Source organism: Pipistrellus kuhlii, unplaced genomic scaffold (assembly GCF_014108245.1).
Source record: "Pipistrellus kuhlii isolate mPipKuh1 unplaced genomic scaffold, mPipKuh1.p scaffold_m20_p_15, whole genome shotgun sequence".
In the NCBI taxonomy this organism is placed as follows: Eukaryota; Metazoa; Chordata; class Mammalia; order Chiroptera; family Vespertilionidae; genus Pipistrellus; species Pipistrellus kuhlii.
Window position 1 is genome coordinate 10,615,122 of NW_023425460.1, and position 22,021 is coordinate 10,637,142.

General features: G+C 53.5%; 1 protein-coding gene across 6 annotated transcripts in view; it reads right to left on the bottom strand.

Annotated features, from left to right (window-relative positions):
- Window positions 1-3,514: 3,514 nt before the first annotated feature.
- ADAMTS14 (ADAM metallopeptidase with thrombospondin type 1 motif 14) overlaps window positions 3,515-22,021 on the bottom strand; it is a 78,022-nt gene continuing 59,515 nt past the window's right edge. For 4 of the 6 annotated variants that reach the window (XM_045581757.1, XM_036438223.2, XM_036438221.2 and 1 more), the window contains exons 12-22: window positions 21,606-21,781; window positions 19,086-19,219; window positions 18,675-18,798; window positions 17,598-17,678; window positions 14,802-14,965; window positions 13,290-13,458; window positions 12,678-12,810; window positions 11,001-11,208; window positions 8,233-8,362; window positions 8,011-8,103; window positions 3,516-5,552 (exon numbers count right to left, since the gene is read on the bottom strand). In XM_045581757.1, the coding sequence (XP_045437713.1) occupies window positions 5,053-5,552; window positions 8,011-8,103; window positions 8,233-8,362; window positions 11,001-11,208; window positions 12,678-12,810; window positions 13,290-13,458; window positions 14,802-14,965; window positions 17,598-17,678; window positions 18,675-18,798; window positions 19,086-19,219; window positions 21,606-21,781 (1,912 nt within the window). In that variant the 3' untranslated portion in view covers window positions 3,516-5,052. Of the gene's footprint in view, window positions 5,553-8,010; window positions 8,104-8,232; window positions 8,363-11,000; window positions 11,209-12,677; window positions 12,811-13,289; window positions 13,459-14,801; window positions 14,966-17,597; window positions 17,679-18,674; window positions 18,799-19,085; window positions 19,220-21,605; window positions 21,782-22,021 lie in introns of all 6 variants that reach the window. The other 2 variants (XM_045581760.1, XM_045581758.1) reach the window with 2 other exon arrangements.

Genomic DNA, 22,021 nt, shown 5'->3' on the forward strand with positions numbered 1-22,021 from the left:
AGCTTCCTCTGAGCTTTGGAGTATTTATTCTTTGTTAACACTTAAAGCTCAGGATTTAAGATTTCTCTTAAGACATCAGAAGCTATGGAAACTCTGGATCCTGGTCCTGCTGGTGTAAGCTCTCATTCACTAACTTCCCCACCCTCATTTACGAGATTTGCCTGGAGTCTGGGCATCCTGCTCTGGACACACATGTCGTCCATTTGTGGCACATTTCAGCTCATTCATGTCCACCGAGTCAGCTCTCCAGCTCTTCCTGCCCCTTAAGCTCCACATCCCCGTAACAATGCCCCTCCCCCCCCCCCCGGACAATTTGGCTCTTGGCTGGAACAACAGCCCAATGAGCACTGAGTTCCACCATCTGTTTTATAGAAGCTGAGCCCTAGAGAGGGAAAGGTTTTGCCCACACTCACGGAGCAGGGAAAGTCCCCTGTGGAGCATATTTTATTGCATCCTAAATTACAGGGTGTTAGCAGTTAGGAATCCAATTCCATTCACTGCAAACGGTGTTGATTGGCAGCTTAGTTTTACCTACGTAATGGCCAGGACTATTGAGCCCTGACCACATTTTAATTCTACAGCTACTTGGCAGAATGGAAGGATAGATTTGGTGGCTTTAGAGCCAGGCTCAGCCACTCCGTGTCACCTTCTGCAGTTCCTTCATTACCCTGAGCCTCAGCTTCTGCTTTTATATGAGAACTAGAGGCCCAGTGCACGAAATTTGTGCATGGGTAGGGTCCCTAGGCCTAACTGGTGAACAGGGCTGATCAGGGCCTTTAGGGTGCTGGCCAGGGCCTTCCTTCCCTTGGCTGCCGGCTTGGGCCTTTCTTCATTCTGCGCCGTCCCCTGGTGGTCAGCATACATCATAGCAAGTGGTATATTAGCCTTTTATTATATAAGGTTCTTCTCAGCCAGAGCACCAGATTAACCAGTAAGTGGATTATCTGGCTCTGATTTCAATACTAAGAACCTCTAGCCCTTTTCTTTTTGCAAACACTGTCACTCACTGGGTGCCAGCAGGTGGCCTGCACACAGAATTCTAGGCATGTGTTTTGTCAACTGCATGATCTCCCCCCTCAGTTGCTATGGAGAGATTGTCTACACTTTTCTGGTTGTGTGACATAGGCAAGTGGCTCGACCTCTCTGAGCCTGTTTCCTCATGGGGTTGTAAGGATTTAGTGAGATATTGGGTGAAGGGCATAGCACAGTGCCTGGCCTTATAGTATGTGTTCAATAAATGTTAGCAATATAGCCCCCTAAACTCAAGTACCCATTTCTATAAATTAATCTGGAATGACAGCCATATTGCTATCACCATACTTTCTTGACAATACTTTATACAAGGGACAAGCTGACATTTACCGATGGGTCCCACGATTACTCTCCCATATTCCCCTACCATCTTCACAACTGCCCATCCAAGGAGCAGGTCTGCAATGGCTTTCCCCGTCGTGCAGGGGGGAGGTCAAGTGAAGCACAGACGGTCAGACATGAAGACATAGGGTTGGGCTGTTGCCTCCAAGGCCAATGTTCTACCCTCTACACCCTGCTGATTACTAAACGGAATGGTCGGCTGAGGTGATTCAGAAGGCCCCTCAAGTATGCTAGGCCAGTGGTCAGCAAACTGCGGCTCTCGAGCCACATGCAGCTTGCGAGCCGAGGTTTGCTGCTCTGTTGACTAATGAGTTTGCCATCTGCTGACCTAGACTCTCGATTCCAATAATTACAGGCTGTTGTTGTTTCTTGTGATTAAGCCCCAGTGGTCAGCAAACTCATTAGTCAACAGAATGGCAAACCGAAGCTCGCGAGCTGCATGTGGCTTGTGAGCTGCAGTTTGCCGACCACTATCCTAGGCTCTTGGGAACACCATTATGAATGTCAATTCTTGCTCTGCAGACAGAAAATTCAAAACATTCTGGCAATGTGGCTTGGATGCCCAAGACTTCTGAAAGTGCTTTTTGAGATGACGAAAACCAACGTTTTAGAGTTGGGCGGCAGTACTGTTATCCCATCGGAGAGACTAAAGTCTGGACAATTTATGGAGGGCAATAGGAAATATATATCAAGTGCCTTCAAGATGTGGTTTTGGTACACTTTTCATTCCAATTCATTTCTGGAAAGCTGTCTTAAGAAAAATCAGGTAAACATGAGAAGATTTACTTCACATCATTTATGATATCAAAATTTAGAAACAAGCTAAATTTACAGTACTAAGGAATGTGGGTTTAATAAATGGTCATTTAGCCATACAAGCGGTACTATGTGTCCTTAAAAATGAAGATTTAGCCCTTGGCGGTTTTGCTTAGTGGACAGAGCGTCAGCCTGGCCTGTGGACACATGCCCAGGTTTTGGGCTTGATCCCCAGTAGGGAGCATGCAGGAGGCAGCCAATCAATGATTCCCTCTCATCATTGATTTTCTATCCTTCTCTCCCTCTCCTTTCCTCTCTGAATCAATTAAAAAAAATACATTTTTTAAAATGAAGATTTAACTGGACAGATTTCAGAGTGAAAATGCTGTTGCCTGGGCAGAGGGGCAGGGGAACATAAGCAATGTGCCCAAATTGCTGTTGGAGCCGGGGTGCGGAGGCTCTTAAAGGCCCACTCTGCCCACACTACCAACCATGGCAAGGACTGCACTGCACCAAGGGCAGATGTCCCCTGGGGTCATTTGCCTCTTTGTGGTCTACCTTCTGGGTAGCTGGTCCCACAGAATTCCCTGCCTGAACAATCCTGAGTGCAGTTCGAGGGCCTGTGCTAGCATCTCCCTAGGTCAGTCCCCCACAGGTGTGCCTGCGTTACCCTGTATGCACTTCTAGGCCTGAGTGATAGCTGTTTAAAAGGGGTAGTTTCTAAGGGGAGAAGGGTTTTTGCAGGGAGATATAAATGGGGCTTGAAGTTGAGGGCTAGAATGCTCCCACAGGCATGAGAGGTCCCTGGAGGGGTTCTCTGGGTCCTTGTCATGGGCTCCACAATGTTAGAGAAGGGCCTGTGAAACACAAATCCATACACTCAGTGATGGATTGGCAATGTCTGACACCGCAGGAGGTTAGCTGTGGATTGGTTCTTTTAAAACTGTACAGCGCATGTTTCATGTCAGCCTTCCCTGCCCAACAAGATGCATCATACTCCTACCACCTGCCCAGCACCCACGTTCCATTTGGACTTTTGCAGGAAAGAATGTTCACCATCTTCCAGGGAAGTCCCCCTTGCACGTTTGAGCAGCCTTGCTCATTAGAATGTTTTTCGTCATGCAGATCCAAAAACTGCCCCCCTTTTGGGCCACATTCTGGATATTGACTTGCCCAACGCCACACAGCCTCTCAGCGGTGAAAGCTGAGTGGGCCCTCCAGCCCTGTTCTTACCTCTCCACCCAGAGCTGATGCTCAGAGCCCCAGAGCCAGTGAGACCAAGGCAGGGAGGCTGGGGGTCAAGTTTTCTCGTGCCTCTAGCATCTCTCCGTCCAGCCCCCACCCCAATCATCTCACCACAGCCCAGCCCATGTCCCCTAAACACAGAGAGAAAAAACACACGCAACACAATATTTTGGGGTCCAAAGCAAAACACCAAGGACAATGTTAATAAATACAGAACAATTCCAAGATCTGGATCTCAAAGGCGGAGTTCACAGCCCTTTCACAGGCAGGCTGGGCCACAGGAATGATTCAGTGTGTGTCCCAGCACCAGGAGGGGCGGGCAGCAGGGGGAGGGCTCTCTGCCCCCGGCACTCACAAGCCGGCCCGCTGCTCCCATCCCTCTAGCCCGGCTCAGAACAGCCCTCACCCTGGGGAGGAAGAGCTAGCCAGCACCTCTACATCTGCTGAAGGGTCCGGGAGACCCTCTGCACCATTTGGGATGAGGGCCCCTGGGAGGGACCCTTGGGGATTCAGGTGGCTTCCAGAGAGCCAGAGGGTCAAGGGAAGATAACTGCCCTTGGAGGTAAGGGGGTAGGAGCAGCTGAGGCACCACAGTGCTGTCTGTCAGTGTCTCCTCCCCACCCCAGCATGGGACAGAGGCTCATATCCTGCCCGGGGTGGCCCCTGTCATTTCCAGAGCCCGGCTAGGAGTGGACTCTGGTCCTCGGCTGTGAAGCCTGACCCCCTCCCCCATCAGCACCACAAACCTCTGGCTCAGCTGGAGCCAGGTGGGGAAAGAGGACCCCTAACTCCAGCAGGAGTGGTCTTTGGCAAAGGGCAACGATGGACGGGGCACAGCCTGAGAACGCACGTCTGCCTCCGTGTCCCACAGGCCCCCTTCCAGCCCGTCTCCCTTCATGCCCTGGAGTGATGAGTGATGACAGAGTTGCCATTTCTGGCCTAGCCATGGCTCTAGCACCAGTTGGGAAATTCCTAGAGTGTTCAGAGCCCCCTTGGGTGAGCTGGAGCGAGGCTGGGAGGCCCACCTGTAGACTGGAGGTCCCAGAAGCAGCAGAAAGTGCTGTCTGCCGAGGCAGAGGTGGCCACCAACACTGGTGGCAAGCTGGACCGCCTGCCCCGTGGCCTCGGCCGGAAGAGCTGCATGGAGTTCTTGCTACAAGAGGCTGGGCCTGCAGCCGGACCCCCCCTCCCCCCAACCACCCTCACCCCCAGCTCCCTTCCTCTCTGACTGACTGCCCCGGAGCACCGCCCTCAACTTCCCTGGCCCTGCTTTGCCTCTCTGAGTAGAGGGGCCAGGCAGATGGTGGTCCCACAGGTTCTGGTGAAGACAGGCAGCTGGACGGATCTAGTGTGGGACCCGGTGGCTGTGAGGGCAGGGCGTTGGCTGGCCCTCAGTCCTGGCAGGAGAGACAGACAGGAGCCCCTGAGAGGTTTGACTCAGTCACCTGGGCTGCTTGCTGAGGTATCTCAGGTTACGGTTTTCCCTGATTTGTTTTCTTCCTCGCACACCCATTTCACAGGTGAAAAGTATCACAGCCCGAAACTAGAACAAGAAGGCAAATAATTTAAAAGGAAGTCTGTGCTTGCCCCTGGCCCGCGGTGTGTCCTCGGAGCTGGAGGTCTATGGGCCTACAGAGTGTAAACTTGACTGGCAGCGGAGGGATGGGCAGGGCGGGCTCATGTCACCGGGGAGGTGGCTGGAAGGCTGGTGCCCGGATGCTTCAGGTCTTCCCTGAGTTGCCCTTTATCCGCAGAGGCTGGCAGAGGCAGGCCAGAGGTCCAGCCCCAAGGCTGCCCCCGGGTGGCGCTAGGGGAAGTACTTTGCAATGCTCCGGGACTCAGTTTCTGGGGAGCAGAGCCGAGGCGCCAGGCCCCTGGGGGGCTTGTCCCCAGAGGTCCTGGGAGCTGTGTGGGTCGGCCATGCGAACGGTTGTCTGAGCCCATTGATGCCACAGTGGGCTCCACGGCATCTGGAGGGGCCTTGGCTCCCGGCGAGGGGCTCCCAGGAGTGGAGGAGGGTGGCGGTGAGGTCGGGCGGGGGTCCAGGCTGGCATCAGGGCCTGAGGCCTTCTTGGAGCAGGACTCACAGCACAGCCGGTGGAAGCCGGGGATGGAGCAGTAGCGCTCGTGCACCTCCATCTGACAGAGGATCGACCTGTCCCCCACGCAGGGCTCTGCTGCACACACAGAACAGGGACGGATGCCGGGAGGACATCTGTCAGCCGCTGACACCAGGACACACCCCGGCCTCCCCCTCAGCCCGCCAGCTGCAGGCCCTTCTCCTGCTCTGGCTGGACTCACTATAGAGCTTGTTCCCAGAGGGAGAAACGGGCCGCCTGACAGGAGACAGGACTGAGTAACAGCCCTTACTATGTGGCGGAGGGACTAGACGCTGAGCAGTGGTTCTTAAAGCAGGTCCCAGCCTGCAGGTCCCAACCATCACCGAAGCGTGTTGGTAATGCACGTTCTCAGGTCTCACTCAGGCCTCCCGAATCAGAAACTCTGGGGTGAGGCCCAGCTCAGTGTTGTTTCGTTTGTTTATAAATTTTTGTTTTGTTTTGTTTTACTGATTTCAGAGAAAGGAAGGGAGAGAGAGAAACATCAATGATGAGAGAGAATCATTGATTGGCTGCCTCCTGCATGCCCACACTGGGGGTCAAGCCTACAACCCGGGCATGTGCCCTTGACTGGAATCGAACTCATGAGCCTTCAGTCCACGGGCTAATGCTCTAGCCTAGGGGTGTCAAACTCAATCAGAGAAGGGGCCAAAATCTAAAATCCAGCCTAAATCGCGGGCCGAATGGTTTACTGAACAGTCATAAACTGTCATTGTGATGGAAACACAGCGGAGTGCAGTGATGACAGCGTGGTGCGGGCCACATTGCAAGGCCTGGCGGGACGGATTTGGCCCGCGGGCCTTGTGTTTGACACATGTGCTCTAGCCACTGAGCCAAACTGGCTAGGGCCCAGCCCTGTGTTTTAACAAGACCTTCAAGGTGATGCAAATACATGGGAAACCCTGAGAGCCACGGCCCTACATCATGAGCTGTCAGATTTGACTGCCAACTGGAAACACCTGGGGAGCTTTGCCAGTAGCCACGGCTGAGCTCCTACACCCGGAGAGACCGGGTGGGGCGGGTGGGACCTGGGCCATGGGGGACTCCTATGTATAGCAGATCTTGGGAACCTTGCTCTGGGGGGAAGTGGGAACCCCTGCCTCCTCCCAATCAATCCAAAGGAGTCTGATCCATTCCACCAGGACCAAGTGAATTATCAGGTAAGTCACACTTGTGACACGCTGATCAAACACAGGCCATTTGGAGCACTAAGCCCTCCACCAGTAAATGTGGAATCAAGCAGATCTAGGTTTCAATCAAGGCTCCGCCACTTAAAAGCTGTGAGGCTTCGGGCAAGTCAATTTCCCCACCACAACCCTCTGTTTCTTCACCTGCAAAATGGGGGTAACGCTGGCATTTACCAATGAATAATAACAATATAAATGGCTTTTATAAAATCCCTGGCATAGAGGAGGGCTCACTGGACTAGTTTTGTTTGCTTTGTTTCTGCACTAACAGAAGTCGAAGGAATGAGTCTTGTGGCCTCTAGATGGCGCCAGAATTCTAGGACCGGAATCAGAGCCCCATTTTTTGCTCTTGGGAGGAAGAGAGAAGGAAACCCTTGCACAGCCTGAGCCTCAGCACAAGAGCAGAGAAGCCATAAAGTCAGAGGCAGAAAATTCTCTGAGGACATCTAGTCAGACCACTTTGTTTCACAGATGAGGTCACTGAGCTCAGAGAGGTCCAGGGATGTGCCCCAGGGCACAAGGACAATTGGTCTTTGAACTAGGAGTTAGGCTCTGTGATCTTTCTGCTACTCATCTTCTTAACTCAGATCTACAACTACTTACCCCTGGGAAAGAGAGAAGGAATTTAGAAGGGCACTAGTACATTGATCCTGATACATAGCAGGTGCCTAGTCAACTATTGATGGATGGAAGAATGGATGAGTAGATAGGTGAGTGCATTGGATGGGTAGATGAATGGGTAAGTGGGTGGGTGGGTGGGTGGATGCATGTGTGGGAGAAAGAACTGATCATGAGGCAGAGAGAAACTGTGCCATTTTTGTTGTTCTTAGCTGACAGCTGGACAGGAGTGCATGCATTATCTCATTTAATTCTCTCGACAGCCATATGACCGCAGCTCAGATCTTCATCTGCTGATCCAAAAATCTTGAAACAATATATGGCTCATAATTCAGAACTTTTGAGGTTAGAAGAATAATATTCACTGTTTTGTATTGTATAACATTCCCAGGGGAGATTGGAACATCATCTTATAACCAAATATGGCAATGTTTTCATAGCAGAATAATGATCTCTTGTTAGTTCGGGTCCAATTTTGCTGCCAAATGAATCTGCACCAGATTTAGGGAAGCATTTGCAGCTTTCAGCATTTTAGAACTGCAGATAAGGGATCATGGACCAGGACAAGCATTGTCCCCACCTCCCAGCTGAAGAATCTGAGGCTTCTGGAGGCCAAGGTCACACGCACAGACTGGGAGCTGGGTCTACTCCACCACATGGAGCAGTGGCCACCGGAAGGCTGGGGGAGGGATGGGGCCTAGACATACACTTACTTGATGTTATCTTGTTCATAGGATGCAGGGGCCCGGATCGTGGGGTCACGAGTGTCTGGACGTCAGCCTTCACGGTAGAGTTCTGGAGATTTCCTGTGAGCAGAGAGAAGCACCTCTGATACTGGGGATTTCTAGGGGGCCAGGATACAGGCTGGGCTGGGAATCGGGTCTAGAGGGGCTGGGCCTGCCTGTCCTCCCCCTCCCCCATCCTATGCGGCTCACCTCTGCAGGCAGGCAGGCTGCAGGCCTGGATGGTGTCTGGCTTGTCCCCCTCGCACTGTCCGAGGCTGTTGGCATTGGTCCGGCACACCACCTGCCGCTGCTGGATGCCCTCTCCGCAGGTGGCAGAGCACTGCCGTGAGACAGACACGGCCAGGCCATAGTGGTCAGGGAGGGGCAGGTGGAGAGACAGCGGGAGGGGGCAGTGAGCTCCAACCCAGCCAATGCCCAGGTCAGAAAGGGTACAAAGAAAGGTGCCAAGTCCCCACTTGATCAGCGGGACGAGCAAAGAACTGCTGTTAGAACTCACCAGGACAGCACGCCAGCTGTCAAATACTCCTGTCCTGGGTGGCAGACAGCCCCTGAGCTCAGAACCCAGGAACCCTTCCACCGTCTGAACAGTTAAACCCGGCTCAGGACCCCAGTCCGGCAATACTGCCTGTGTCCACTCTGCCTGGTCTGTCTGTGTCCGGGTTCTTACATATTTTGTGTCTCATCCTGGCAAACTCCCCTGTTTGATCCGCCAGCCCTTGGGACCTGGGGCAGGACCGTTTACTTGATGATATCTTGGTAACAGGATATGGCGACCTGGATCATAGCATCTGCTAAACAGACAGTTGGGTGACAAGGTCCCATAGACCTTTCTAGGTCTGACATTCATTGAATCTGTGGCTCAGATGACCAAAACTCAGCGTGCAGAGGCATGCTCAAAATGTCTTCTTCCCCGAGAGGAAAGGGCGTGGGTAAAAGGAGACAACCACCACATGCGAGGGCTGCCACGCACAGCGTCCCCCTTACACGTCTTCCTCTGACAAAGGAGGGGTGGGGGTGGGGCCTCAGGAAAAGCAAGACTGCCCAAGTGAAGCTGGAACGGGAAGGCTGGGTTTCTGCACCGAGCACAGCCTCGCCTATGGGATGGGGGAGAACTTGCAGAGGTCCCTTCTCAGACCGGGCATGGGACAACCCGAGCGAGACACCGTGTCACCGGCCACCCAGAACCCCCACACAAGGGGCTCAGCCTCCTGAGGTGAATAATTACAAACAGTTGCTCTCACGTGCTTGCCACGACGCATAAGGGGCAACTAGCTCCCTTCACCTGTCACTTCTCTGTTAGATTTAACTATGGGGTCTTTTGTGGGACCAGCAGTCTTCCTGTTTTATACTGAAACAGATAAATCTACGTTTTACGGAGAAGAACAGAAAATCTTTCTGTTGTTGTGTGGGGATTCATGGTTATTTCAAAATACTCTTTATGATGCAATCTTTCAAGTGTACAGAAAAGTCTGAAGAAGGTGGTCATAAAAACCTGTTCAAATACCATCACCAGCTTTAAAACTCCAGCATTCCAGCTTGTTTTCAAATATCGTGTTGTGCCTTTTTTAACTTTAAGTGAATTGGAAGGGCTTTGCTTCTTTATACTTCAGTGCTCTCTATTGCACTTATTTTTTTGAGGTTTATGTTGATGCGTACCGTTCAAGCTTGTGTGTAGTATTCGTTGTATGAACAGACTATGACTCTCCTTCCTAATTTCCAATAGATAAACATTTAGAATATTCCCTCTTCTTTTTTTTTTTGCTGTTACAATAACCTTCCCTGTGCTCATCTCCTTGATCAAATTAGTTTTTTTAAATTGTGTGTATAAAAAAATATACATCACATGAAATTTACCATTTTGACTATTTTTAAGTATAGAATTCTGTGGCATTAGGTACAGTCATATTGTTGGGCAACCACCGTCCATCTCCAGGACTCTTCATCTTTCCACACTGACACTCTGTCCCAGTTAACCACCAACTCCCCAGTCCTCCCTCCCCCAGCTCTGGAAACCACCCATCTACCTTCTGTCTTTATAAATTTGATTATTCTAAGTACCTCATCTAAGTGGGATCATACGTCATTTTGTGGCTGATTTATTTCCTTTAGCATAATGTCTTCAAGGTTTGTATCAAGTGAGTTTCTAAGAGAGTTTCTGGACATCAGAAAGAGATCCTATGGGCACTGCCAGGGCCCAGCCAAGAACGCCTGGACTGCTCCACAGCCTTCTTACTGTTTCCCTTTCCACTCCGCCTCCCAACAATGAACTTTCAGAGTGAGCCTTTAAACCTGAAATCGGAGCTCCTGTAACACCCGCATAAAAACTCAGTAGTTTCCCACTGCTCTGAGGGTACGGTATAGCTTTATACCTCTTCCTAAAGCCCCGGCCACCATCCCCATGTCCTCCTGCAGCCGTCCGTGAGGCCCTCTCTGGTGCATTAATCCATTCACGTCCCACACAACGGCACCCTGTAAATGCCTTTATTATGAGTTTACTTGTACCTTATGTCTCCGTCACTAGACCATGAGCTTTACAAGCACAAGGATCAGATCTGGCTGGCTAACGCCGGATCCCTGCGGTTCTAGCTCAGTGTGCCTGGCATGTATCTGGAACTAAGCAAATATTTATTGGATGCAAGTATGTGCTTCAATTTGCTCATTTGTAATAAGGGGATAGTAGCCCATATCTCCTAATGCTGCATGAAGGTCAAAGCAAATAGTAAATGAATTTAAAGACCCAGCCCAGAGCCATGGCCCAGGGCACAAGTAGCTGTTCCACTCAGTGTTGAGAAAAACCAAGTCATATAAGGGGGGCGGGAGTGGAGTCAGCCAGAAACTCTGTTCTCGGGGAGTACCAGATCTTTCAATAGTCCCCCCATCTAGTCCCACCTCCGCCCCAACTCCCCAGAGAAGGCGCCCCATTGGCCCAGCCCCTCCATCCTTTAAGGACAACTCACCTGGGACCAGGCTCCGGTCCGCCACTGGGCTGGGCAGGGCACTCGGAGGCAGGGTCGCCTGGCCTCCGGCCGGTCCCCAGGGCAGGCTTTGGCTGGCATGGCCTTGTGGGTACCGTTGGAGAGGGGCAGCAGGCACTGCACTGCCCGGGTCTGCACCCCTAGCTTCCCACAGCTCCGGCTGCAGGGGCTCCACTCCTCCATCACCCACCTGGAGGCAGATAGGGCAGAAGGTGGGGGGGAGGTGGGGCCAAGGGGACATTTCCTCCCAAGGTCACTTCACCCACTGAACTGCTGCAGGCAGGAGCCAGAGACAGGGTTTGGGCTTCAGAATGAATGCTTGGGGGCCAAGACCACTGTCCACCTGGCTCTGCAGATGCCAGGCTGTGTGGCCTCAAGGAGGTCACTTAATCTCTCCTCTGACGCCTCATCTGAAAAATGGCTAGAATGCATATTTAAATCCTGGCACCCTGCATATCCTTGAGCAAGCTTTTAACCCGTCTGAGTCTCAGTTACCCCATCTTTCCATAAAGAGCACAAAGCAGCTGCAGTCACAGCTTGTACAGTAGAACACCCTCCCGTGGGCGCTTCAGACAATTAAAGGGCTTGATCTGCATAAAGCACCTGGCAGGGTCCATGGCATACAATAGGCATGTAATAAATGCAGGCACTATTACTATCACCGTTAGCGCCTGCAGAGCTTCGGTGCCGATCAGCTAAGCTGGTGGTAAACCAGGCTCTTTCAGTCAACCCCTTCCTTTAAAAGACAAAAAAAAAAAAAGCCCCAGAACTTCACTGGACAATTTTACAGACAAGCTGGGGCGGGTGACCTGTTAGCCTTGCATGGCCTTGTGGGAAGGTGGCCTGAATGCCAGTGTATAGTAGCACAGAAAGGGGAGCGTGGAGGGCTGAGGGGCTGGGGATCCCAGCCTGGCCCGAGCATAGGGAGGCTGTGGCAGGCTCTGGCCCTAGCCCGAGGGAGCAGGAGCTGCTGTGACTCAGCAGGGCCGGTGGGCACCATGGAGGACTCCTGGGAGGGCAGGAGATTGGGTTTGGCTCTCTGTGGTTTCCCATGGCCAGCTACCCTCAGCCCTGCCTGGGGGCCTGACCTTGAATCCTCCGTAAGTCACAGCTCTTTCCTCTCCCCAAAGCCACCTCCCAATAACCTCAAGAATATGATCCTGTGCTCAGAAGAGCCTGTATCCTCAGGCCATGAAACCCCAATCAGCGGCTACTAGACCATGGCTGGGGCCAGCAGGCTAGGCTGAGTCCACGGCCCAGATGACCAAGCTGAGGAGAGCTGGTGGACAGCGCCCTGCCTGGGGGTTGCAGTCTGGCAGCACTGAAATCTGCATGGACCTCCCAGTCATTGAGGAAAGCTGTGCCCCCGAACTGGGCCTCAGTTTCCCCACCTGTAAGAGAACGCTGGAAGTGACAGAACAAAGTTAATCCAGGAACCCAGAGGAGACGGGATGGACAGGAGGGCAGTGCCAGCTGTGGCAGAGCCTGGCATGGGCTGCTCTCTGCTCAGGGATCCTGCCTCGGGGCTGAGCCTCTGGGCTACAGGCTGGAGGAAGCAGGCTCCGCAGCCCCTCCTCCAAGGCCAGGGCTCAGAGAAGGCCTGCAACACGCCGGGCTGGCGGGCGTGGGATCGGGCTCCTCGTCCCTCCTGGCACTCACTCAGGCTGGGGGCACTGGTGCTGGTTGCAGCGCCTGCGGATGGGTTTGGGCCTCTTCTTGTGGTCGCACAGGTGCCGCTGTACCATGTGATGGTCTCGTCGGCGCCGACAGCCGTATTTGGTGAACTGGATACCTGTGGTGGGGAGGGCGGAGAGGGGGGCAGGCTGTCAAGGAGCTGATTGGGCGAGGCCCCCACTGCCTTGTGGAAGGCCTCGAGGACAGTGAGCTCTGGGAAGCCTGGAGGGCCAATCCCACCTCTGTCCGTGCCTTTGCACTCCCTCCTGCCAGTGTCCCTCTCTAAGGAAACCTTCCCGGACCAGCCTGTCTCTTTACCCCAGGTGTCCTGTGGGCGGGGACATGGCTGCCTCTCTGCCCAGAGGCCCTGCCTGCCTGCGCTAGCACCCCAGCCCATCTCTCATCATCACTGTTTCTATCTCTCTCTCTCCCTTCTACACCCTGGAGATCTTCAAGGAGAAACTGAGTCATGAACTGGGGACACCGCAGTGGAGACGATGTTAACCCACTGGCTACTCCTGCTCCTCCCCTTCGGAGAGGCCCAGGGCTGCACCCACAAGGCAGCTGGTGGAGGGGCAGCCGGGCCCGGGGCAGTACCTCCTCCGCAGGGCTTGGTGCAGGGGGCCCAGCTCTTGAGCGCCCACTCGTAGGTGTCCGTCTCCTCCAGGAGAACGTTGTTGCTCCCGATGAGGGGCAGCAGGTCCTCGTGGATAACATACTTGTAGGCCAGGCTGCCGCGGGGGCCGCCCTCCGCTGGGGGGAGCACCTGCGGGGAGATGTCATCCCTCAGAATCCAATCTCATGGGATATAGCCATTTTCTCTAACAGTTCTAGAGTCTGAGTTCTTGTATTTGGGTCTTGAGTCTGCTTTGAGCTTAGTTTTATACATGATGTCAGGTAGTGGGCCAACTTCATTCACTTGTGGATATCCAGTTGACCCAGCACTGTTAATTTAAGAGATTATTCTTGCCCTCGTTGGTTTGGCTCAGTGGATAGAGCATCTGCCTATGGACTGAAGGGTCCCAGGTTCGATTCCGGCCAAGGGCACGTGCCTGGGTTGTGATGCTCGATCCCCAGTGGGGAGCATGCAGAAGGCAGCCGATCAATGATTCTCTCTCATCATCACTGTTTCTATCTCTCTCTCTCCCTTCTCCCTTCCTCTCTAAAATCAATTTAAAAAAAAATTTTTTTTTAAAGAGAGATTATGCCGAAACTGGTTTGGCTCAGTGGATAGAGCGTCAGCTTGCGGACTGAAGGGTCCAGGGTTCGATTCCGGTCCAGGGCATGTACCTTGGTTGCGGGCACATCCCCAGAGGCAGCTGATCAATGATTCTCTCTCATGGATGTTTCTAATTATCTCTCTCCCTTCCTCTCTGTAAAAAATAAATAAATAAATAAATAAATAAATAAATAAAATATATATTTTTTTAAACAAGAGATTATTCTTTCCCCATTGAATGGTCTTGGTACCTTGTTGACAATCAACCGGCCTTAGATGTATGGGTGATCGATAAATACAGGGTAAACATGAGTCAGCAGGCCCTGGACCCTGCCCTCCAGGACCTCCCGGACTCGTGAGGGCAGCACCAGGAACAGAAGCCTGTCCACCCTCCCCTGCAGCCCAGCCTGAGCCACCGGCACTGTGGACAGGGCCCCTCCTGGTCTCCCGGGCTAACAATCCCTGCTCCCTAAGCTCTGGCCTGGGGTCTAGGAAGAGGGGCTGGGAGAGAGGCCCCTGCCAGAAAAGTGGCCCTGTTCCCTTCTCAGGAAGCCCGCAGTGCCAGATGGCACCCCAGGGTCAGTTGCCAACTCGCTCGCTGGCAATGCCATAGTGCATGCTAACACTGGATGGTGCCAGGACAACACAAGGGACTAACCCAGGGCTCTACGCTGCGGAGAACAAATGCCCTGTGTGTGGCGTCTCTGGTCCGACAGTGAGACAACTGTTCCTCTCCCTCCTCACTGCCATCCTGCTGGCCTTTAAGCACAGATGCGGAGCGGGCCTGTGATGGAGGGCACCTTGGCCCGGCTCAGGCTCCCGAAGAGGGTGGGACCAGAGGGCTTCCGGCAGCAGGGACAGGGAGCGAGGAGGACTGGGCTGGGGCTCACCAGGACGGCGATGGCTTCAGGCAGGGGCCCGCTCGTCTTGAGGGTTTCCTTGGCGTCCTCCGCTGTATACTCCCACTCCAGGCCCATTGCAGTGAAGGTCCTGCTAGCGGCTTCCTTGCCCTTGGGGTTGAGGATGAAGCTGCCTGTGACCTGGTTCTTCACCGCTGGCCAGGGAAAGAGGGACACACAGATGTCTGTTCCCCTCACAGGCCCACAAGCCAGACCTCTCCAGGGGCTTCAGACCTTGCCAGGGTGCCCTGTCTACTGCTACTCCTTCCCACCTGAGCCTCTCTCCCCAACCACAGAATGGGATGTAACAAGATCCTGCGTGGATGTCATGAGGCTTAAATAAGATGCGTGTGGGAAGTGCCAGCTCAAGTCCCAGGATATGTAGACATTATGACAGCGTGAGTTCTCTTCCTTTTAAAGAGTCCAAGTCCCCAAATTCCAGGAGAATCTGAAGAGTCTGGACAGGTCCTTCACCGCCAAGGCTGCCACCTGTCCTGGGCTTCCCCGGAGAGTTCATACCCTGTCAGGCACACATAGGCACATACAAGGACACATGTGCACGCACACGTGCGCGCACACACACACACATTCAGTCTATACATGCTGTGGCCCCACGCATGTATACTCATACAACCTGTGCCAAGGCCAAGTTCCAACGCCTGCCCCTGTCCTGGCGTCCGGCAGAGCCCCAGCCCTTCAGGAAACTCACCTGATAAACAGGCGAATGTGCATGCACAGAGCTGCCCCATGCGAGGGGCTTGCCCACCTCTACAGAAGCTGCTGGATCACCCCTACCGACAGAGGATCAAGATGCTAGATTTCTGGAGGTGGGGTAGGAGCTGGCCAAGGAGGCCCAAGGGGCTGCCGATATTATGGAGCCATTTGTAGGTGTGCAGTAGCCTGTGAGCTCCACCCCCTTTCTGGAGTCAAGGACCCTTCTCTCCTTGCCCCGGCCCCTCCTGGGGCCCTATTCCAGCAGGATTCCCCGGGCAGGTGGGCAGGGAATTGGTGGGGCCAGAGCCCTCCAAACCTGCCCTCCCCATGCAGAGGGAGGTGCCTGCCGAGGGCACGGGGCAGGAGACAGGAGACCCAGGCTCAGACGGGCTGACCCTGAAGGAGCATCAGAGCACACAGAGGGCCCACAGCCCACTTCGGGCCTCAGTTTCCCCTTGTGCCCAGAGCCTGTTTGGACTACACCTCTAGGCACCTTCCAGCTGTGCTCACGTGGATGTATTTTCCAGGGGAGACAAGTTCTCCAGGAGACTTTTTTAAATGTTTGTATTACTTTGACGATAACCTAAAATTATAACTGTCAGCACTTTTGTGACATACGAACCTGCCAGGAAGTGTTATGTTTTGTGGTTATGTTTCTGACGAGTTGGGGCCAAGCAGTGTGACTTGGTGGGCACAATACGTAAGAGGGGCTCGGTGACAGAGTGACCTGTGTGCCCTCGGTAAGGGGTCTGAACACAGACAGGTGTGGGAGAACCATCCACTGCCCCAAATGCAGGTAACAGCCTGCTGCCCCTCCCTGCCAGGGCCCTGCTCTAAACCAAGCTTGTATTTTTTTAAATTCAGATCTAGCTCACATACCTTACAACCCAGCCTTTGAAAATGAGCGATTCAGCGCTTTTTAGTGTATTTACAAAGTTGTGCAATCTAATTCCAGGACGTTTTCATCATCCCCAGCGAAAGCTGAGACCCAGTAGCAGTCACTCCCCCTCCCTCTACCCTCAGCCCCTGACAATCACTGATCTATTTTCTATTAATATCTCTATGGACTTGCCTCTTTTGGACATGTTCATTTTTTGGACTGCCAACTTCGTTTCAACAGAAACAGAATAAAGCAAACAAACCAACAACAACAAAAGAAATCTCTCATGCCATGAATGTTTTTCATTTGAATTTTATTGATGTATCTGGAGGCCCTACTTTTCATCCACCTTGGCTAGATGGTTGTAAAACTGCTATAAATATGAAGGGGAGGCACCCAGTTTAGTGACCATGTTTGTCATTGTAATGGGAATAATTTAGACAGTGGGTACCAAAAATGGCTACAAATGCCTCCTCCTATTCCTGTCTACGTGCCCCTCTGCCATGTTTCCATCAAGAGGCGGTCTGTTTCTACACCATCAGCCTGGGCTTGGCCACCAGATCTGCTGGACCAATGGGACATTAGAAAACATGACGTGCCCTAATGAGTAGCTCAGTTGGTTACATTGTTGGCCCTATACCCCAATATATCAAGGTTGGGGATCTGATCCGTGGTCAGGGCACATACAAGAAGCAACCAATGAACACATATGAATGCATAAATAAGTGGAATAACATATCAATGTTTCTCTCTTTCTCTTCCTCTCTCTAAAACAAACAAACAAACAAGAAAATATGATGCATAAAGCTTGCACACGGGGCCTGCCCTCTCTCACAACTCCTGAGGTCCATGTGACGGACACCACGTATATAACCTTGGGCTAGCCTGCGGGGACATGGCCCCGTCAGCCCCATGACCCCAGCAGGCATCCAGTCCCAGCCAAGGCCCTACACACCCACAGCTGAGGGCATCTGCATGAGCAAATCCGGGCAGTGAGGTGGAAGCAGCACCCAGGTGAGCCCAGCCCAAACTGCTGAACCACAGGAAAACAAACAAAAAGAGGTTCTCTGCCATTATTCAAATCTTTGAAATCCTCCCTGCATTACAACCTTCTCCTCTCCCAGCTCCCCCAAACCTGTGGGCAGCTCTGGGGGCCTGGCAGCCCTCCGCACCCCCCCCCCCCCGGCACTCACCAATGCGGTGGGGGGCCTTCTCCAGCTCCTCAATCTGGATGTGCCTGGCACCGGCTGGGATCTGTACCAGCTTGAGAGCTCCTGCCAGAGGAGGATCCAGAAAAGCTGTGAGCACCCTGAGCCGTGGTCCCACTGCCCAGCATCCCCCTTCGTGCCCCCCACCCCCGGAGGTACCCAGGAACCTCAGTTTCCTGATCTGTAAAACAGGCACGGGCCCTTCCCCACAGGTGGTGCCAGGATCGCAGGAGCTGCTGTAGCTCAAGATGCTCCAGGCACTCGAAGGGGCTCTGTGCGTGGTCGTTGCTACTATTTCCCACTCTCTTGACCCTCCTCTTCTCTCCGGATTTTCCCTCCTCCCCCATCCCTACCCCCGCTTTCTTTTCACACCTTAAGCCACAGCAGGGATTTAGATGAAGCAGGCCAGGAAGATCCAGCATGGCTGCCCTAGGCCCTCTTGGCCAACCCAACGCCTGGAAACAAACCTTTCTTGGAGCCATCAATCTCCTCCCAAAGGAGAGGCAAGTAAAGCTGTCGCAATCCCCCAAAGGCAAGGATCTAGTTCACACTAACATGTAAAGGACTGATATCTGGCCTTTTCAACAGCAAGTTTGGCAAGACAGACTGAAGGTGGAGGGGAAAGTCAAGGAACTCAAAAGTACCGGGAGTTCAAAGCAGGAGGCTCCAGGGGCGCTTTTAAAGTAAGAGAGGAGAGAGGGGAAGCACACTACCAGTTCAGCCTGGGCCACACGTCCAAACTGGTCGGACTCCCCCCCCCCCCCCCCCCCCCACCAGCAGCCCCAGAGCCAAGAGGTGGCTGAGCCCCGTCACCACACGCTGCCTAACAGGAAAACGCTTCTGAGTCCCTGGCCCCAAACACAGGTAGCAGGTCGCCTGGAAAACAAGGTGGCCAGCTATGGCGTCTGGTCACCAGCCCTGGCCTCCGGGACTGTCTGTAGACTGACTTTGAGGCCCTCTCTCCCCACGTAGACTGTGATCCAGCTCCAGGAGGAAGGGCCCACTGAGGGACACTCAGGCACCGAGTCGCCACTGGCCATCCCTCCAGCCCCAGCCGCTTACCTGCCTGCTTGGAGGCCTTGCCCAGCGTCCCCTTCACAGTCCGGCAGTGGGAGTTGTCGCCGCCACAGACCCCACACTTGTCGTCTGCCTTCATGGACCCCACTTCTTTGTCACAGCCGACGGGCTGAGGCCAGAGGTGGGGTCAGTGGGAGGAGGCTCCCAGGCCCCATTCACCACCCTGAGGTCAGCAGCCTGTGCCCCCCACTCCCTCACCCACAAGCTTGCATGTGACATGGGCAAGGTCTTAAACTTGGCCACCCCTCTCCTCTTGAAAGGGGCTGGGCAATAGTCCCTTTCTAGCATCCAGGGTTATGTTTGACGATGGGGACAGTAAGGCAATGCTTGTCTTTGTAGGGAGCATAAGGGGCAGGGAGAGTGGGTAGTCTGGCGGGGGGGGGGGTGGTCACCTACCACACACTCCCCGCGGGCACAGACACTGTAGGGGTCCCGGTAGCTGCAGCGTGTCCCATCGTGGACCACTTGGTTCATGAAGACCACATCCCCCGTGTCCTCTGACCGGCAGATCAGCTCGCACTTCTGGCTGTCTGTGGGAAGAGGAGTCCTGCTGAGCCCCGAGCTGGGCTCAGGCTGGAAGCTCCAGAGCCAGTTCTGGGCAATAGGGGCCGCCGTGGGGCTGGGGCTCAAGTTTCCTGCTCTGTCACTTACTTACTGGCCTTGTGATCTTGGGCAAATCATATCTGACCCCTTCGAGCCTCTGTTCCCGATTTATTTCCCTTGATCAGTAAAATGCTACATCGGATGGTTGAGAAAAAATCAAGTGACCAAATAACAATAACAAGCCAGCACGCAGTGAATGCTTACTATGTGCCAGGAACTTCCCAAACCTTTACACACTCTTGATGTACAACTTCAAACGCTTTTCGTGAATTAGCTCACATAAGGCTTTCTATGCCCGATGAAGTAGGTTCTAACATCACAGAGGAGAAAACCAAGGACCAGAGAGGTTAGGAATGTGTACCAGGCCACACAGTAAGTGGAAGAGCCAGGATTCTGGTGCAGACACTCTGGCTTGGGTCCTGCTCTGACCTCTACATGCATTTAACCAGCCACACATGTTGCTTGCAAACATTACAAGGAAGCATGAAAAGCAGGAATAGTGGTCTGTGTTTGGGTTTGTAAGTGGAGCAGCAAGTGAGGGAGAGAAGGGGCTCTTTCTAGTTCTAACAATTAAAAGTTCCATTCTCCGTCTGGGCTATTGATGTAAAAAGGAGGTCCCAGAGAACATATAAACACTCCCTGCGTTTCTCAGAAAATGGGAGGTTGGGGCTTAGCTAGCTTCCTGGAATTTGTCTGAAAGTCCTGGGAAAACTCAAAGTCTAGCTGCCCCATCGGCCTCCCGCCCCTCACAGCCCCTCCCCACCCCATGCCCCTCCCCACCCCATGCTCTGTTTGGATTCTGACTGGATCTGCAAGGCTTTCAAAGCAAGCCGCTCACTCAGCCACGTTTTTAAGGGACCATTGGGCATCTTGCCCAGCACTCAGGACTCAGAGCCGCAACATCCAATACCACTTTGGATTTCACCCACAGGAATCAGATTCCTGGTGGGACCTGGCAGTGGGGAGGAAAGGGGAGGGCAAATGATGGAGGCTCCAACTGTCCCAAAGACCAGTATGACCCTGACCACCATGTCCCCGTGGAAGCCAGCCTACAGTGGCAAGGAAGCAGAGAGCTCCCCAGGGCAGGAGGCAGGCAAGCAGAGGGAAGACACATGTAACATGCTCAGAGGGTATGTGTACTGGCGAGCAGTGGTCAGGCCCCTGTGGTTCCTTCCAACTTGGAGGCTGTCATTCTAAGTGGGCAGAACAACTGAGGGTACAACCATTGATACCCTGGAGCCAGGGTCTGAAGAGGAAAAGCTGTCCCATCGGCACGCTGCCTGGCGGGGTGCACATCAGCCCGTGGAGAAACCATGGAGAGAATGGCGGGGATGTGGCTCAGAGGACTGTCAGGTTCCTTCAGCCCGATGGCTCTAAGGCGCTGCTAATCTCAGCCCTTCACTGGCCTCCCGCTGCCCCTACAAGAGCCATCCCTGGAAGCGCTCCCAGCAGACAGGCACTAGCCCTGTCTTGTCCCTCTGCATGGGTCCCCTGGCCTGTGTCTGTCCCATAGCAGCCTGGAGGGTTCTGTATGAGGATCCCACCGGTTCCCATCAGCCTGTCTTTCCAATCATTTTCATGAACTACTGGAATGGTCACACAATCAGTAAAACCTAAAACCACGGCATGGGATAAGGATCGAGCTTCTCAGGATGTTGGTTTTGCAAAGCAAGGGGTGCCTGCACCTGTACTATGCCTACCTGTACAGGTACGGGCATGTGGGAAAGGCACCAACCTTGACAGCCAGCACAGCTGCCAGCTCACAGCACCTCTGGGTGAGGTGGCCTTGCTCAAGACATTCTCCTTGCTCTCCAGAACACAGTCATGATAATATACACTGAGTGGCCGAATTATTATGATCTCTGAACGCATAAAATCTGGCCACTCAGAGTGTGTGTGTGTGTGTGTGTGTGTGTGTGTGTGTATTAGAGGCCTGATGCATGAATTCGTGCATGGGTGGGGTCCAGCCAGCCTGGTCAGGGGGAGGGGACATGTGTGGTTGGCTGGCCTGCCTGCTGGTCAAACTCCTAGTCGAAGGGACAATTTGCATATTAGCCTTTTATTATACAGGATATACACTAAGTGGCCAGATTATTATGCGTTCAGAGGTCATAACAGTCTGGCCACTCCGTGTACAAACCAGGGATAACTATATGAGGACGGTGGCCCCCAGAGCTACACAACACGAAGGCCGGCACAGTCATCTGCAGCAAGCCTGACAACAACAATGTCCCTTTTGGTGTCCCCGCTGTCCTCCAGCCTTCACTGTCGGGCCCAGGCCTGGGGGGTGGGAGGGGAGCAGGGCCCACTCACCATCCTCAGGCTCGTGGGGGACCCAGCTGTGCTTGGCGTTCTGATGGCGGTAGTAGGAGTTGCGCTTGGCACACTGCTGGGCCCGGAAGTCCTCGTAGGGCCCCGGGCACTCGTCGCTGTTGCAGACCTGGTACTGGAACATGGGCCCTGAGCACAGGCGGCCTCCGTAGGCTGGGCTAGGGCAGCACAGGGAGATCCCGTGACCTTGAGGGCTGGGAAGGCCGGGCAAGGCCGGCTTCCCACATGGCAGCTCAGCCTTTTATTTTATTTATTTATTTTTAAATATATATACTTTATTGATTTTTTATAGAGAGGAAGGGAGAGGGATAGAGAGCCAGAAACATCAATGAGGGAGAAATATCGATCAGCTGCCTCCTGCATACTCCTTACTGGGGATGTGCCTGCAACCAAGGTAC